Source organism: Phascolarctos cinereus, unplaced genomic scaffold (assembly GCF_003287225.1).
Source record: "Phascolarctos cinereus isolate Bilbo 61053 unplaced genomic scaffold, phaCin_HiC Scaffold_726;HRSCAF=1367, whole genome shotgun sequence".
Classification (NCBI taxonomy): domain Eukaryota; kingdom Metazoa; phylum Chordata; class Mammalia; order Diprotodontia; family Phascolarctidae; genus Phascolarctos; species Phascolarctos cinereus.
Genome location: NW_027556098.1, coordinates 390,702,090 through 390,716,625, shown reverse-complemented (window position 1 = coordinate 390,716,625; position 14,536 = coordinate 390,702,090). Strand labels below are relative to the sequence as shown.

Sequence of the window (14,536 nt, the reverse complement as noted above, 5' to 3'; positions counted from 1 at the left end):
CCCAAAAAACCCAAAGTGGATGAAACCAGGTGATTTCGAGAGCCTAACCTTGATGGGACTTGGTCAAGACAGGGACAAAAGCCAAGGAGGCCTCCAAGACGCAGACACCAGGTTCTAAGGCTGATACCCCACCCCAAAGGGGCCGGAAGACACCCTTGACAGGCCCATGAGTTACCTAGCCTCCCACACTCCTCGCGCTTGGTGAAATACTTGAACCCGTTAGCTGCCCGGCGCTCGGCCTTCTCATGTTTCTTTATATGCCAGGGCAACTTGGTTGTAATGTTGGTCACGAAGTAGCAGCCGGGCCGGAGGCAATGGTAGTGGCCTCGCATCCTGAACTCACAGTGCTGTGGGGGAGGGAGCAGAGAGAGGGAGGGGGCTCAGAGCTATGAGATGATAGCCATTCAAGCGTAGAGGTGGGACGTGAAGCCATGTCCAGTGGGCCATTCCCACTAGGCCACATTGCCCCTGTTGGCCAAAGAGGCACATTTACAGATCACACGGACCTTTGGGGTCATCTAATCCAACCCCCTTATTTTAAAGATGAGGAAACTGAGGCCCAGACAGGCTTAGTGATTAGCCTAAGGTCACACAGATCACAAGCAACACAGTCAGAATTCTAACCCAGCAACCCTTTTACGGCACATGCTGGAATGTCACTGCTCTGACATGGACTGCTTCACTTGTCTTTGTATTTCCAGAGCCTTGCACAGTGTGCCTGGCACATAAATGCTGGTTAACTGAGTGAGGACCCCAAAGAGCCTCTCTCTTTTCTGCATGCTTTGGTTCAACCAAAAAGGTGAGAACTTTCAACATGCATCTCCCCATCGTCTCAACTCCTGATTCTTAACATGGCACATGGGGAGTGAATGAGGTATACGGGCTAGTACCAGTGTTGGAAGGCAATGGCTAGACAGAGAGGAATGTGTCCTAACTGGGTTTTGGGGTCAGAGGAGCTGGTTTGGAATTCTGGTCAAACTGTAGCCCTTCCTCTGGGGACTCAGTTTTCTCATATGTGAAATGGGTGACTTGAACAAGATGTCGTCTAAGGTCTGCAGTAGGGCTAAGTCTATGACTCCATCACATGTTAGTCGATGAAGGGGGGAGAGGGGTTGACTGACTGGCCGCTGATATCTCTTCCCATCTAAGGATCTTAGAGCCCATTTGAGACGATGCAAGAAAGGGCTCCTCTGCCATCTTTCTTTGGGAAGATGATATACTGATGGCCAGCGCAGACTGCCCCTTGTGCCTGGAAGGCTCTCCCTCCTCACCTCCACATCTGAAGATCCTTGGCTTCCTTCAAATCTCAGCTTGGGACCACCTCCTACAGGAAGCCTTTCCTGACTGCCCCCCTCCCTTCCCCATCCTACTTCTGCTTGTTAATGCTCTTTCTTTCCTCAAACTATCTCATATTTTCTCATATGTCTTCATCAGGAGTTCTTAACCTTTTTTGGGTCCTGGACCCTCCTGGCATCTGGTGAAGCCCATGGGCCCCTTCCCAGAATCACGTATTTTAAAACATAAAATGAAATACACAGGATCACAAAAATATATTAAAATAGTTATTAAAATATTAAAAACAAAAAAAAGTTTATAGACTCCCCCGGTCAAGAAGTCCCAGGTTACAAATTGTCTCCCAGCACCCCTCCCTGCAGGCTGTAAGTCTCTTGAGGGCAGAAGCTGTTTCTCCTTTTCTGTCTTTGCATCCCCAGCATCTAGCCTGGCATATAGGGCCTTGTATACAATAGGCACTCAGTAAATGCACGTTTGCCTGGCTTGCACCGTTTGAGGTCTCACCACGCCTCCCTTGGCTGCCCCCCCCCCGGACTCCCTCAGCCCACTCCCCGGGGCCAGTGGTCTTACCTGATTCGGACAGAGACACTGTAGCGAATAGTAAGCAAACTGGTCGCGCACATTCACCAGGTTGTTGCTGGGGTTGATGTGGTCCAGGCAGTGTGATTCGGCCTTGCCGGAGGTCTTACAGACGTACTTGCAGTTTCCAAAGAGACAGTGGAAGTGGAACTTGTTGGCGTATTTGCAGTCATTCGCGAGGCAGGGGTCACTGGAACAGAGTGACAACCCACAGGGTCACTGCCGTCCTTGGGGCTCCACCCCCAAGCTGTTTGGGGTTCCCGAGGCTGGCTCCCCAGGTGGAAGGAGAGGGGCAGGTGTCTACATCCCACAGCCACAACTGGGGCTGCCCCCCAGGGCCACCCTCATGCTTCCCAGGGAGGTGCCAGCTCCATGTCCTGGCATGCCTGGCCCTATCATGATTCAAACGTGGCACGGAGCAGGGCCCGCTGAGCACACTGAGGGGTGCCCAGAGCGTTGCATGCTGGGACACAGAGCCTCCACGGACCACACCTGGGGTTTAGAGATAGGGACGACTGCAGTCAGTTTCCCGGGTATGAAAATCAGGGCTAGGGCCCCGCCAATCCTTGGCGGGATGCCACTGAGGGCCTAGTTGGCACTGTGTGGGCATTGCCCTACATCTGACTGGCTGAGCACAGCTGGAGGGGCAGGGCTGTTCCCGGGAGCTCCTCCACGTACAGGTGGACCCGGGAGATATCTGTTTGGCTTCTGGACCCTTGCAAAGGTTTACTGTTGGTGTCTGCCCACCGAAGATGGTCCCACCACCTCACGTAAATCCCCCTCCCCAGTGCAACCTTGTCACCCCATGACCTCTGTTGGGTTGTTGGGAGCCTTGCACCCATCCTCCCCCACCTTCCTTCTACTACCATCTTGTGGTCTTGGGAACACACTCCCCAAGCAGCTGTGTCCCATAAAAGGGCGAGTTCTGGGGTCTGGGAGGGGTGTGAATGACTGGTGAAATCCAGGGAGGTGCCAGCTTTCTCTTCTGACAGATCAAAGCTGAGGCTTTCTAATGGATCCCAGGTAATAGAGCTAGAAAGGACCTCAGAGGTCACCTGAAACTCCTTCACTTTATGGATGGGGAAACTGAGGCCCAGAGAGGTGGTAAGTGGGAAGGCCAAGATTTGAACTCAGGTCCTATGTTCCCAAGTACAGGACTCTTCCCAGTGTGCTACTGGCTTCTGGAAAGACAGCTGAGTGGGTGGGATTTCCATCCAAGACTGAGGGACATTTTGGAAACTACCATGGGGTTGAAGGGAAGGGTGACTGCCCTAGTTTCTTGCTGCAGACCCAACTCCCAGGGGGCTCTCAGAGAGGGAGGACAGCTTTAACGCAGGTGGTACGTGTTTACTTCCAATTTATTAGTTTTATTGAGAACAGGAAGCTGCGGTGCAGAGGTCCAAATACAGTCACCCTTCTTGCCGCCACCACTGCCCAGGAAGAGGGCCCCTCCCCCGACCCCCCAGTTCCAGCCCCTCCCCCAAGGCCCTGAGCCAACCTGTAGAAGGTAACAGTAGGGCCCCACTCCCTGCACCTGCCCCCTCCAAGAAAGCCTGGCTGTTGGGGAAACTGAGTCCCATGGCTTCAAGGGGCCAGAGAAACTAGTCCTATCACATGGGCTGGGGCAGTAGAGGCTCCCAGTTTCCTAGGGCTGGAAAGGACGCCAGAGGCCTTCTAGTCCAACCCACCCCCTGAACAGAGAAGGAAACTGTGGCCCAGGGAGTGAGAGATTCCTGCAAAGGGGGATTGAAATCCTCCCTGCTGGGCAGAGACAGAAGCCTCTCAGCACCACAATATCTTGGATTCCTGCTGCTTCCAGCCCAAATCTGTCCAAGGCACCAGGAACAGGCCCCAGCTAGGCTCGAGCATGAGGACCCGTGCAGGGCAAGCCCGCCCCCTCCCCCAAACCACCCCGGTACAGGAGTCCTGCTTCCGATGGGAAGCTGAAACAGGAGGTCAGGGTGTTAGCAGCAGCATCTTTGCAAGGGAAAAACCTTGACTGACTAGCCCATGGCGAAGCCCGAGCACAGACTGAAGGGGAAACCTTGGGGGTCTCGGGGGGGACCGGGACCACCTGGCTACCCCTCCCCATTCATCCGAAGGACTCACTTCTCCTGGAACTGGAGGAATCCAGGTTTGACTTGGGGCTTGGCGTTTTCTAGAGAAGTCGTGGCCAAGGGCGAAGCAGCCATCCCCGGCACCGATGACGGAATCTGAGGCATCTGAGGGATGGTGGAAGCCAGCTGCTTCCAGGCGAGGAGGGTCGGGGCAGAGGGCATAGTGGCTGGGCTGGCAGTGGGCACCTCCAGGCTGGAAGTGGTCACTGCCGCTGCCACAGTGGTGACAGAGGGTGCTGGAGGTGAAGACGGGGCCAGCGAAGGCTTGGTCTCAGCCGCTGTGTTTGGGAAGGAGGCTTCCGTGTTTCCTTTTACCGCTCCTCCTCCCTCTGTTCGGAAGTGGAAGCTAGAAACAGAGAAGGGGCTGCTCAGGTGAGAAGACTGGGAGCTGGGAGGGGCTGTAAAGCTGCAATGCACTAGGCTGGAGCTCCAGAGCTAGGATCCTGGGACCCCTTTCCCACCGCTAGACAGAGGAGGAAACTGAGGCACAAATAGGGCCTGCCCACAATCACATACTGAGGGAGTGCTGGATGCTGCCTCCAAACCCAGGCTTCTTTCTGCTTTGTCCTGGAGCCCTGCTTCTCCTCCAAGTGTGGGCCTGCGATGTCCTGCTCCCCCACTAAGACCACCACCCGTCGGCTGTCATGGAGCCCTATCTGAAGGACAGAGAGGAGGGGTCCCCCTGCTGTTCTCTCCCTGCCCCACCTTGGGGCTCCCTGAGCTACCCAGCTCATGGCACCATAGAGGGCATCAGGTTTTTCTGGGATGGCCCAGGTGAAACCATAATAATCTTCACATTGACATAGCTTAACTCATTTGATTTTCACAACATTTTTGGAAACAGGAGCTCTTATTAGCCCCATTTTACATTTGAGAAAACTAAGGCTGAGAGAGACAGGGAGGATGCCTCAGGTCTTCCTGACTCTAGGTCCTGCTCTGTTCACTGCCCAATTAGAGGGCAAATGGCCTGGTTCTTGGATTTGTTCCCAACTTGCCCTGTGTTCAGGCCTGGGACTGGTCAGACTTTGCAGGGGGTGGCGGAGGATTCTAAAATCTGGGCATTCTTGCATTGGGCCTTCTTCAGCAAGGCCTCTTCCTTGTCTTGGGGGCAGAAGTGATTCTGAGGCAGAGAGGTAGTTAGGACTAGCCTCCCAAAGCCTCTCTGGGGTTACTATGTTCTAGGATTCAGCAGGCTGTGATGAACAAATGCCCACTGGGCAATAAATACTGATTGGATAAAAGGAGTAATAAATTCAAATTTGCCATTGGCAAACCGGGAAACTAGACTCTCCCAAAAGTTGACATGACAGCTTGATTCAGGGCTTAAAAGCCAGTGATGACTTTTTTTAAAAGTAAAAAAAAGATAAATTAATAGAATGACCAAGGTTGTCCCCCAAAAGGTGATGCACCCCTTTCAATGCTGAAGTGGGGGACTATGGATGTGGAGTACTGCATATGCTATCAGACTCAGCTGATTTGTGACTTGGTTTTCCTCAAAAGCTTTCGCCCCCCTCCTCTTTCTTTTTTCATTTTGTTACAAGGGATGGCTGTTGGGGGTAGAGAAAGACAGAAAGGGGTAAATTCCAAAATGAAGGTCTCATTAAAAAAATATAAATTTTATTGTTATTTTTTCAATATTATCAGTTTATCCATAACAAAAAAACTTATTCAATAAGTCCAGTAAGTGGATAAAATAGCATCACTGGAATTTTTTTAAACTGCAATAAATTCAGAAATGAATTTAATTAAATCTCTAAGTCAGCAAATATAATTAAAATATTATTTTCACAGTATTTGATGCCCTAAATCAAGCTTAGGCTGGCCCCATCTGTTGCCCTAAAGATGGACCATTTTCTGACAGTGAGTGTACTTGCACGGTATTAGCTTGCAGGAGTCTAAATACAACCTTTCCAGCTTGGCTTTCCCCTTTTCCCTGATGGAGACAGACACTGGGCTTCCTGGCTGACGCCAGGGTTTGGGGATATGATATGGGGCACATAGATATGGCTAGGTGGGCCTAGAGAAGGAAGGCCAGACCGTGCTCTAGAGAGACTACGAGCTGGAGAAGAGGATGCTTTGCACTCCCCTCGAGCCTTGCAGGACTCCGAGGTGCCTGACAATGACCACACCTCACTCACTCATTCTCATGCAGGTCAGGAAGGTGGACAAATAGAGGACAGACTGCACTATAGATGGACTGCCTTTCAGTGGGACCCAACACATTCAACGGGACTTCTCGTCAAGGGCTGGCCTCAGCCATTCTCTGTTTCACAAGGATTGTGGGGGAGGGGGAACCGGGGGCCCCACAGGACTTGAGGGTCACCAGAGCTCCACACTCACTTGGCATGTTTGATGGCCCCGTCCAGGGTGCTGAACAGGGCGCCACACTCTTCTACCACGCAGTGGAAATGAACTTTGTGCAAGAAGTCACATTGGGCATCGCAGAAATCCTTGGTGCCGAACCTGGCCAAGACAGGGAGACTCAAGGTTAGAGCCTGAAGCTCTGCCTGAGATCCTGGGAAGAAACCTTGGCCAGGGCCGTCTCTAGGCCCAAGCAGCTGGCACACTAGGCCTCTAGGGCCCCGCCCTCCATCCCCTCATAATACTTTGTACTATGGTACTGAGATTGTAGGGGACTCCTGGCGGAAAACTCCCTCCGTCAGCGCAGACTCATGAGCCTAAGAGAGTCTCGGGTCCACTAAGAGGTCAAGTCCTCAGTGTCACCAGTTGAGAGGTAACCAAAGGCTGGACTCATCCCAGGTCTTAACTGTGAGGTCTGTCTTCCCCATCCTATCCCATGATGCCTTGCTGTAATGACTTTGTACATGAGTTGCCTCTTCTTATCGGCTTATATGTTATTTCTCCTCAGTAGAATGTAAGTGTCTGGAGGACAGGGACAATTCCCTTTTGATACCTCTGGTATCTTGTATGGTGCTTTGCATACAGTCGGTGCTTAATAGATGCTTGCTTCCTTGTTTATGAATGAAAATATGGGTGGTTCAAGTGTACCCAAGGACCATTTTTCTCGGACTAATCCTTGAAGCTGTTTTTCTAGTTTTCTAGCTAGGCAGAAGAGCAGATAGAGCGCTGGGCCTGGAGTCAGGAAGACCTGAGTTCAAATCCAGCCTCAAATATTTACTAGCTGTGTGATCCTAAGGAAATCATTTCACCTCTGTCTACCTCAGTTTCCTCAACTGTAACATGGGAACAATAACAGCAGCTCCCTCACTATGGTGCTGTGAGGATTGAATGAGATATTTGTGAGGTGCTTAGCATAGTTCCCGGCCATAACAGGTGATGTGTGTGTGTGTATGCGCACATATGCATGCACACATGCATGTGTGCACGTCTAGCCGACACACACGTGTGTGTGCACATGCACGCATACACACCATAGCTATACACATAGGTGCACATATGTATATATGCATGCATCACAATACAGGTCTATGCACACACACATAAATGTATGTGTACTACATCCATTCACATATAATACATGTGTATATACATGTACACATATCAATGTGTATACATGTGTGTCGGTGTGTGTATGCACATATATGAGCGTCATATGGAATACGTGCACACACCTATACACATAAATATACACATATACACACATATTCCCTTCCCTATTCCCCTTATTCTTCGGGTAGAATACAGGCTCCTTGAAGGCAGGGTCAGTTTATTTTAGTGTCTAACACAAGGCTGGCATACAGCAGGAGCTCTCTAAATGCCTGACGTAGAACTGAACTGGCAGGGCTTCTCAGTCTCATGACGGCAGGCTCGGCAGAAGGAAGACAGGCTCTGGACCCAGGTAGTGGGTGCAATGGTGTCTGAGTTGCAATCTGCCCACTTGCTCCTCTTCCCTTGAGGAATATCTTCCCCAGAGACCCCAGGAACACTGCCTCCCTCGGTTTTTCCAGTGGGGCCCCCGGCTCAATGCATGACAATGGAAGCGGCAACAATACTAGCTGGTGCTGTAGAATGCTGTAAGGTTTTACACAGATTATCTCGTTCAATCCTCTCTACAGTACTATTCCAAAAGAGGTGCTTTTATTTTGCAGATGAGGAAACTGAGGCTGATTCTGAGGGGAAGTGACTTGTCCAGGGCCACATAGCTAGTAAGTGTTGGAGTCAGCATTTGAACTGGGGTTATCTGGACTCCATGTCTAGCGCTTTATCGGCTGGGCCACATGGTCCCTTGCTACCCGAGGCAGACAAACTGCAGGAAATGGTGCCAAGCGGCTCTGACCTCCATCTACGCCACAAAGCTACTTTTCACTACTTTGCTAACGAGTCTGCTCTGCTGACCCATGACGTCGCCTCTCTGTCCTCCATCTCCCCTCCTCCCATACCTGCGCAGGTATGCCTTCCAGGGCTCGGACAACTTCTCCTGAACCAGGCTCTTCACAGCCTTTCCCAGGTACGGAGAGGATTCTCCAGTGGCGCCCCCTTCTGCCTCAGTCTTGATGCTCAGCAGGCTTCCGAGGCTGGGGTTGCCTTGGGACATCTGCAAAGGAGAAAGAGACAGGATAGGAGGGAGGGGAACCGAAGACCCGAGGATACAGTGCACAGAGGAACAGGGGGTGCTTCTGGGAGTCTCTCCTACCCCTAGCTTTTGTTTTGGGATGAGAACCAAGCGGGAGTGGGACTGGGGAGGGGGGCCGCTGAACTCAACGCTGCGTGAGACATCACCCAGCCCTCCTCCTCCTCCAATGGACGGGGCCGGCAGCGACCTTCGGTGGGTCAGCACCAGACCTATGGATATTCAAAAGCCCCATCAGTGGTCCTTCCCCATCAAACCCCATGCTGTTAGGAGGCATCACTCAAGTCCAGGCTGTGACTCCATCCCCTCTTCCCCCAGACTTGTTGGCTCCCGGGCTATTTTCCTGCCAGAAGGTTTTCAAAAGAAATGCGAGAGGAGAAGGAGGAGGGGGAGACTGGTGGAGGGGGAACCCCTACGAATTCCTTTAGAACAAGAGAAGGCACACAAAAGATGAGTGAAGAGGGAGGGGAGCCTCGTAGAGGGAGCCGAAGACAGGCTTATAAGGAGGAGGAAAGGAGGGAATGGGGAAAGGGGAGAGGGCGAGAAGGTTCGACCCGCTCAGAGCCAGGAGGCTCAGAGGCGGAATCCAAAAGAGGGAGTAGAGAGCCGGGGAACCGCTGGCCAAAGAAGGGTAAAGGAGAGAAAAGAGCCGGGCTCTCACACCAATCCCCTGGCCTGGCCGGTGCTGGTGATGATGAGAGAGAGCTTCAGGGACACCAGAAGGACAAACCTCTAGCGCCCATCACGCAGCCAGATGATAACACGCGGCCCAAGCCCAGCAGCGTCTCGGCTCGCTAATGCGGTTGTGTACAGTAACCAAATTAATCTCGCCAGAGTCAAATTTATCATATTGGGGGGGGAGAAATATATTTGAGGTGATGTATAATTTAAAAAGACCCTGCATTATTTAAAATAAATATTCCGGAGTGTCCTACCCAGGAGGCATCCTGATACCATTACTCACACCCCGAAAAGTGAAAATTGATGCTTTGCTCCCACTTTGATCTCCAGCCCCCCCACTTAAAAACCTCACAAAACAACAAACAAAAACACATAAAATGAATAAATAACATTAATAACTGATAAAGAAAGAAGTTGGAGAAGCTTTTGGAGTCCTCCATCTGAAGGGAAGAGGGAAAAAAGGTGTCAGAGGCTGGGATATATTTCTTCAGCCAGTTCATTAAATTAATTTGTAAGCAGTGGCTTTGAAATTATACCCGATGAAAAATGGTCTCACAATTTAAATGGTACAAACTCATCTTATTAGAGGCAAAACATTAAAAAACAAACACATCCCCCCACCCCTCCTCACCCAGCTTTAATTTCTGTGGGTGGGGGGATGGAAGGCGTGTGATGGATGGCCCTTACCTTATTCATAAGCGAGGATAAAAGAGATGAATTTGCTGCGACTACGTGGCTATTTGATTCATTGCTGGAACACACAAACCAATGGGCTTCAGTTAAGATGTGTACGGGGACTGGGAACCCAGGAACCCAGAGATTAATTCCCCTCAGGGCTCTCTCCCCAGCGCCTAATGCATCTGCCAGGGGAGGAAGGATGACACCCCCTGACAAGCCAAGGGCTTCTTGGAGAAGTCACAAGCAGCCTGGCCGGTCGCTCTCTAGCTACTTCTAGCACAAGTACATTTTAGCCTGGCTCATGAAGTACCCAGCCCAGGATTCTCCTTCTGGGCTCCCGCGTGGTAGAGGAGGATCATGTCCTTGGAAGTCGCTGAGAACTGGAAGGGATTTCAGAGACCACCTGGTCCAGCCCCGTCATTTTACAGTAGGACTAACTCACTCGTTCAAGGCATGAGGCCTTCAGCAGAGTCACTTACTTGGTATCTTGGGGCTGGGTGTGTGTGGGGACCGTGGTTTAGATGCCTGAACGTGTACTGGGAGGACAGTGGACATTGGTGTCTTGGGGGCTGCAGGTGAATGTGCTTTCTAAGGACGCCCTCTGAAGAAGGGCCTTCCTAGCTCTTCGAGGGGCTCAGGCCCTGCTCCCCCAAGCTCACCCGTGTTCCTTCACACTGAGGTCCAGACTGCGGTCCTGCAAGGTCTCCTGGGAACCTGAGGAGGAGGAAGTCGAGGGGTTCTCGCCAGGGTCCTGCTTCACCTGGGTTGGGGGGAACCGTCCAGGAGGGATCTGCTGCTGCTGCCCATTCCCTGTGGCAGAGGGGAGACACGAAGGGTTACAGAACCAGGGTAGGGGAGAAAGGGATGTACGTATGTGTGTTAAAGGAAGGGGTAGGGTACCCATTGAAAGGCAGTGCCCTTCCCAAGAGGCCAAGCAAATAGCCAGAGGGCAAGAAGGAGGGGGCACTGCCAGGGAAGGAAGTGGGAGAGGGCTCCCCCACCCCCTCTGCAGCCATCAGCCCTGGAGGGAGGGAGGGATGGATGGATGGGATGGATGGATGGATGGATGGATGGTAGGCCAGCCAGGAGGCCTGGCTGCTGGTCAGCGTTTCTCCCCCTCTGACGTGATTACTTGTGACTCTCACCCCAGCATGGCAATTCTTCAAGTGATAATTATTGCAAAATTATGTCAAAAGTTGTCTGGGCTCAGGGGGCCTCCTGGAGGAGAAGGGTGGTAGCCTGGCAAGGGAAGGGGAGAGCCAGGGCCTGGTGGGTGGGTGGGGGGAGGAAGGGAGCCCACCCCACTTCATTTTCTCCACCAACTGTCACAAGGAATTTGCGGGGACGTCGCCTGAGCATTTATTAAAGTCTCTGTTAATGTTGAGTCAGAGCGGTACATCGAGACTGCCAGGCAAGCCCCCTTCTCCATCCCCAGCTCCTCGTTGCTGTGGTGACCGGGCTCCGCATACCACTGGGCATGCCCAGGAAGAACGTCTGCTGTGTCAGGGCTATCGAACCTGACAGCCAATCAGATTGGTTCAAACTGCGTGACCTCTCTCTCCCATCTGGCTGCCCGGGTGAGGGGGCCATGAGGCTACGGCCTGAGGGAGGAGGATGAATGGGCCCCCGAGGCTGATTTGGGGGGCTCCAAGAGGGGCCAGAGGTGGGGGGGGCAGAAGATAACAAAGGAGGTAGAAGAGAAGAAAGGACAGAGAGAAAAGTTGCTGACAGAAACATGTCCACTGAGCTTCCTTCCACAATCCCCAAGTGACTAAAATATTAATTTACCCCGAGGCACTACAGCTGACGGACTGGCTGTTTCACAGACAGCTAGTGGCATTTTATTAAAAAATAAAGGAAAATGGTACCCTCGGTGACCTTTCTATTTGGGTGAAAGGAGATTTTTTTTTTTAAACTAATGAAACTAAGTGTTGGAAAGTTTGGGTGTCTGGCCTAGGGGAAGGGGCTAGGGTCTGTGCGGAGAGCAGTTCTGCCCATGGGTCTCTCTCTGAGGCACAGCTCCCTGTCTGAGGCTTTGCCGGGGCTGGGCGAGTGAGTGGAGACCCAGGACCACCGCTGTAGAGCTAGAAGGGGCCTCAGAGGCCATCCAGCCCACCCCCTTCGATTTACAGGGATAGAAACTGAGGCCTAGAGAGACTTGTTTAAGGTCACACAGCTAGTTAAGTATCCGAGGCAGGATCGGAGCCCGGGTCTCCCTGAGTGCAAGTCCAGGATGCTATTCACTGCCCCACGATGCCTTCTGGGCTTCTGGCCACTCTGTATGAGTGGAATGGTCCTGCCCGCCTATGGAAGCCTGAGGCCAGGAGGGAATCCAAACCCAGGCGATGAGAAGGACCCAGGCCCTGCTCTACAAATGCCTTTGGCAGCTCCCCAAAAGAGGCCAGGGTCAGGAAAACAAGCGAAAGGGAGATTTGAGTCTTCGAGGATGGGGGCTAATTTGTATTTTCTTTGTGTAACCCCCTCCCATCCCCTGCTTAGAACAGTGCCATGCACACAGTAGGTACGTAATAAAAACGTGTTGGCTTGGATGGAATGAGGAGCCCAGTGGAGAAGGGATCAGCCCTGGAACCTCAGGTCCTCCTTCACTCGGGGACCTCAGTCACAGCCAGTTCCATGCCCCAGGGAGGCTGTGGTTGGGGGGGAGGAAAGGGTCTACCTTTCTGGAGGGCAGCGGTCACCTAGTTACCAAGACCAGCTCAGCAGGATCTCCTCTCCTCTCTGAATGGAAGGAAAGAGGGAAATGCAAAAGGAGAGAGGGGGAAGGAGAGGGGGAAAAAGACTGAGCAGAAAAGACAGGCCAAATCCATGGGGAAAATGGGAGAAAAAATGAAATATTAGAGAGAAGAGAGGAAAGAGAGCTGGCCTGAGAGTCAAGAAGATTGGGGGACGAGTCCTGGCTTTGACACATACGAGCTGTGTGACCTTGGGCAAGTCACTCACATTTTCAGTGACTCCCCAGAACAAGAGTTCCCTCCCTGGCTACTGATCCCCTAAACGTGTCCTGGCTTCTTACTGCAATGTAAGCTCAAGAAGAGCCTCGTCTGTGTGTGTTGTGTCTCCTGGATCAGTGCCTGGTACCTAGTAGGTGCTTAATAAAGGCTCATTCATTCATTCATTCAGCATCCTCCAACAATGCTCTTAGATTGATGGAAAGAGTTTCCACCCAGCAATCCTGGTTTGGACCTCAAAAAATACAGATGGAAAAAAGCCAATCAACTGAGGTTCTGACCTCCCCTCAAGGTGCCTTCCCAGACCTTCCTCCCTCCATCACACTGGGGTGACAGCAAGGATACCCCCAGGAAGAAGGAAGAGAGGACATCTTGCCCCCTATTTCTGTTTCTGACCCCTGGTCTTCACTCTAATGCCAATGTCCCTAACCTCTTTCCTTTTTTTTTTTTTAACAGAACCTCAAAACCCCAGTTTCTTCAGGTCCCACCAGGGTAAGGGAACAGCTAGAGAACCCGTTAATGATGAAAAAGTCTCTTAGCCTCTAGCTTAATGTTGGCTTTCTTCCTTTTAACCCCCCTTCCCCCATCTTTTCTAATACTTGGGTTGGGAGAGTGAGCCTTATTTCAGGATCAAAGCACTGAGAAGCCTGGCCTCTGATTTCTGGTTTAAATTTATTCTGATAAGGAATGGAATCTCCCTGAGGTCAAACAGCTAATATGGTTTGGGATCTCCCCTAACCCTGGGAAACCTGCAGGAAAGGAATCCTTGGAGAACCGAGGCTCTCAGGGAAAGACCTGGTAGGCAATTAGCTAATTGATGCTCCCAGCACCCCTCACCCTTCTGGGACTTAGGTATTCATACCCTGTCCCTCTACATCAGGCCCCCTGGCCCCACCTAACCCTGCCAATGTACTCAAAAGATGGATCACAGATTTGAACGTGGCCCAACACCCTCCTTTTATAGATAAGAAACAGGCCCAGGGAGGTTGTCTCTTGTTGGAACCCAGGAGTCTCTGACTTTCCACTGCCCTCCCCCCACCTCTCTGTTTAGGTGATCTTGTCCCAAATTCCACATGGAACAACCTGGGAGGCAGGCATGAGGGCTTGTCGTCCCTCGTGGGGGTTTCACGTGGGGTCTTGGGGAGAGGTTAGGGCTTGGCGCAGGGCCCAGATTGAACTGTTCTCGGCTACACGGGTCCTGAGAACATTAGGAGGGAAGATGGTGGGAGGAAATGAAGGGGTGGGGTGAAGGGAATAGATTAGGAGAACAATAACTCTGAGGGTGTAGGGGTGGGGTCTAGTCTGGCCACAGCCAAGTCTTCGAGGGGACACCACTGCACACTTAATAAATGCCCTATGAATGAATGAATGCATGCATGAATGCATGCATGAATGAGATGGTATAGATGCAGCAGGTGAGAAAAGTGAACCAGAGAGAAGGTGGCAGGTCGAGCTCCTCGGAGGGTAGATGAGACAGGGTTGGTGGGGGGGAAGGAGGGCATAGTGGGAAGGGCCAGACAGCGGTTTACAGACCTCCCCCCTAAGTCCCACCCTTTCCCCCAAGCCTACAGTCCTTTGGCCAGAGTCCTGGAGAACCGATTCTTCAAGGACCTTCCCGGGCTCGTGGACTCTTAGCTCTGGCTCTAGAATCTGTAAGCACTGTTTAA

At 51.9% G+C, this 14,536-nt stretch overlaps 1 protein-coding gene across 1 annotated transcript in view; it reads right to left on the bottom strand.

Annotated features, from left to right (window-relative positions):
* Positions 1–14,536, bottom strand: part of CASZ1 (castor zinc finger 1) — a 98,167-nt gene that overhangs the window by 12,812 nt on the left and 70,819 nt on the right. The window contains 7 exon segments of the mRNA XM_078145681.1: positions 176–347; positions 1,864–2,062; positions 3,982–4,335; positions 6,330–6,452; positions 8,351–8,505; positions 9,910–9,973; positions 10,560–10,710. Of these exon segments, the coding sequence (XP_078001807.1) occupies positions 176–347; positions 1,864–2,062; positions 3,982–4,335; positions 6,330–6,452; positions 8,351–8,505; positions 9,910–9,973; positions 10,560–10,710 (1,218 nt within the window).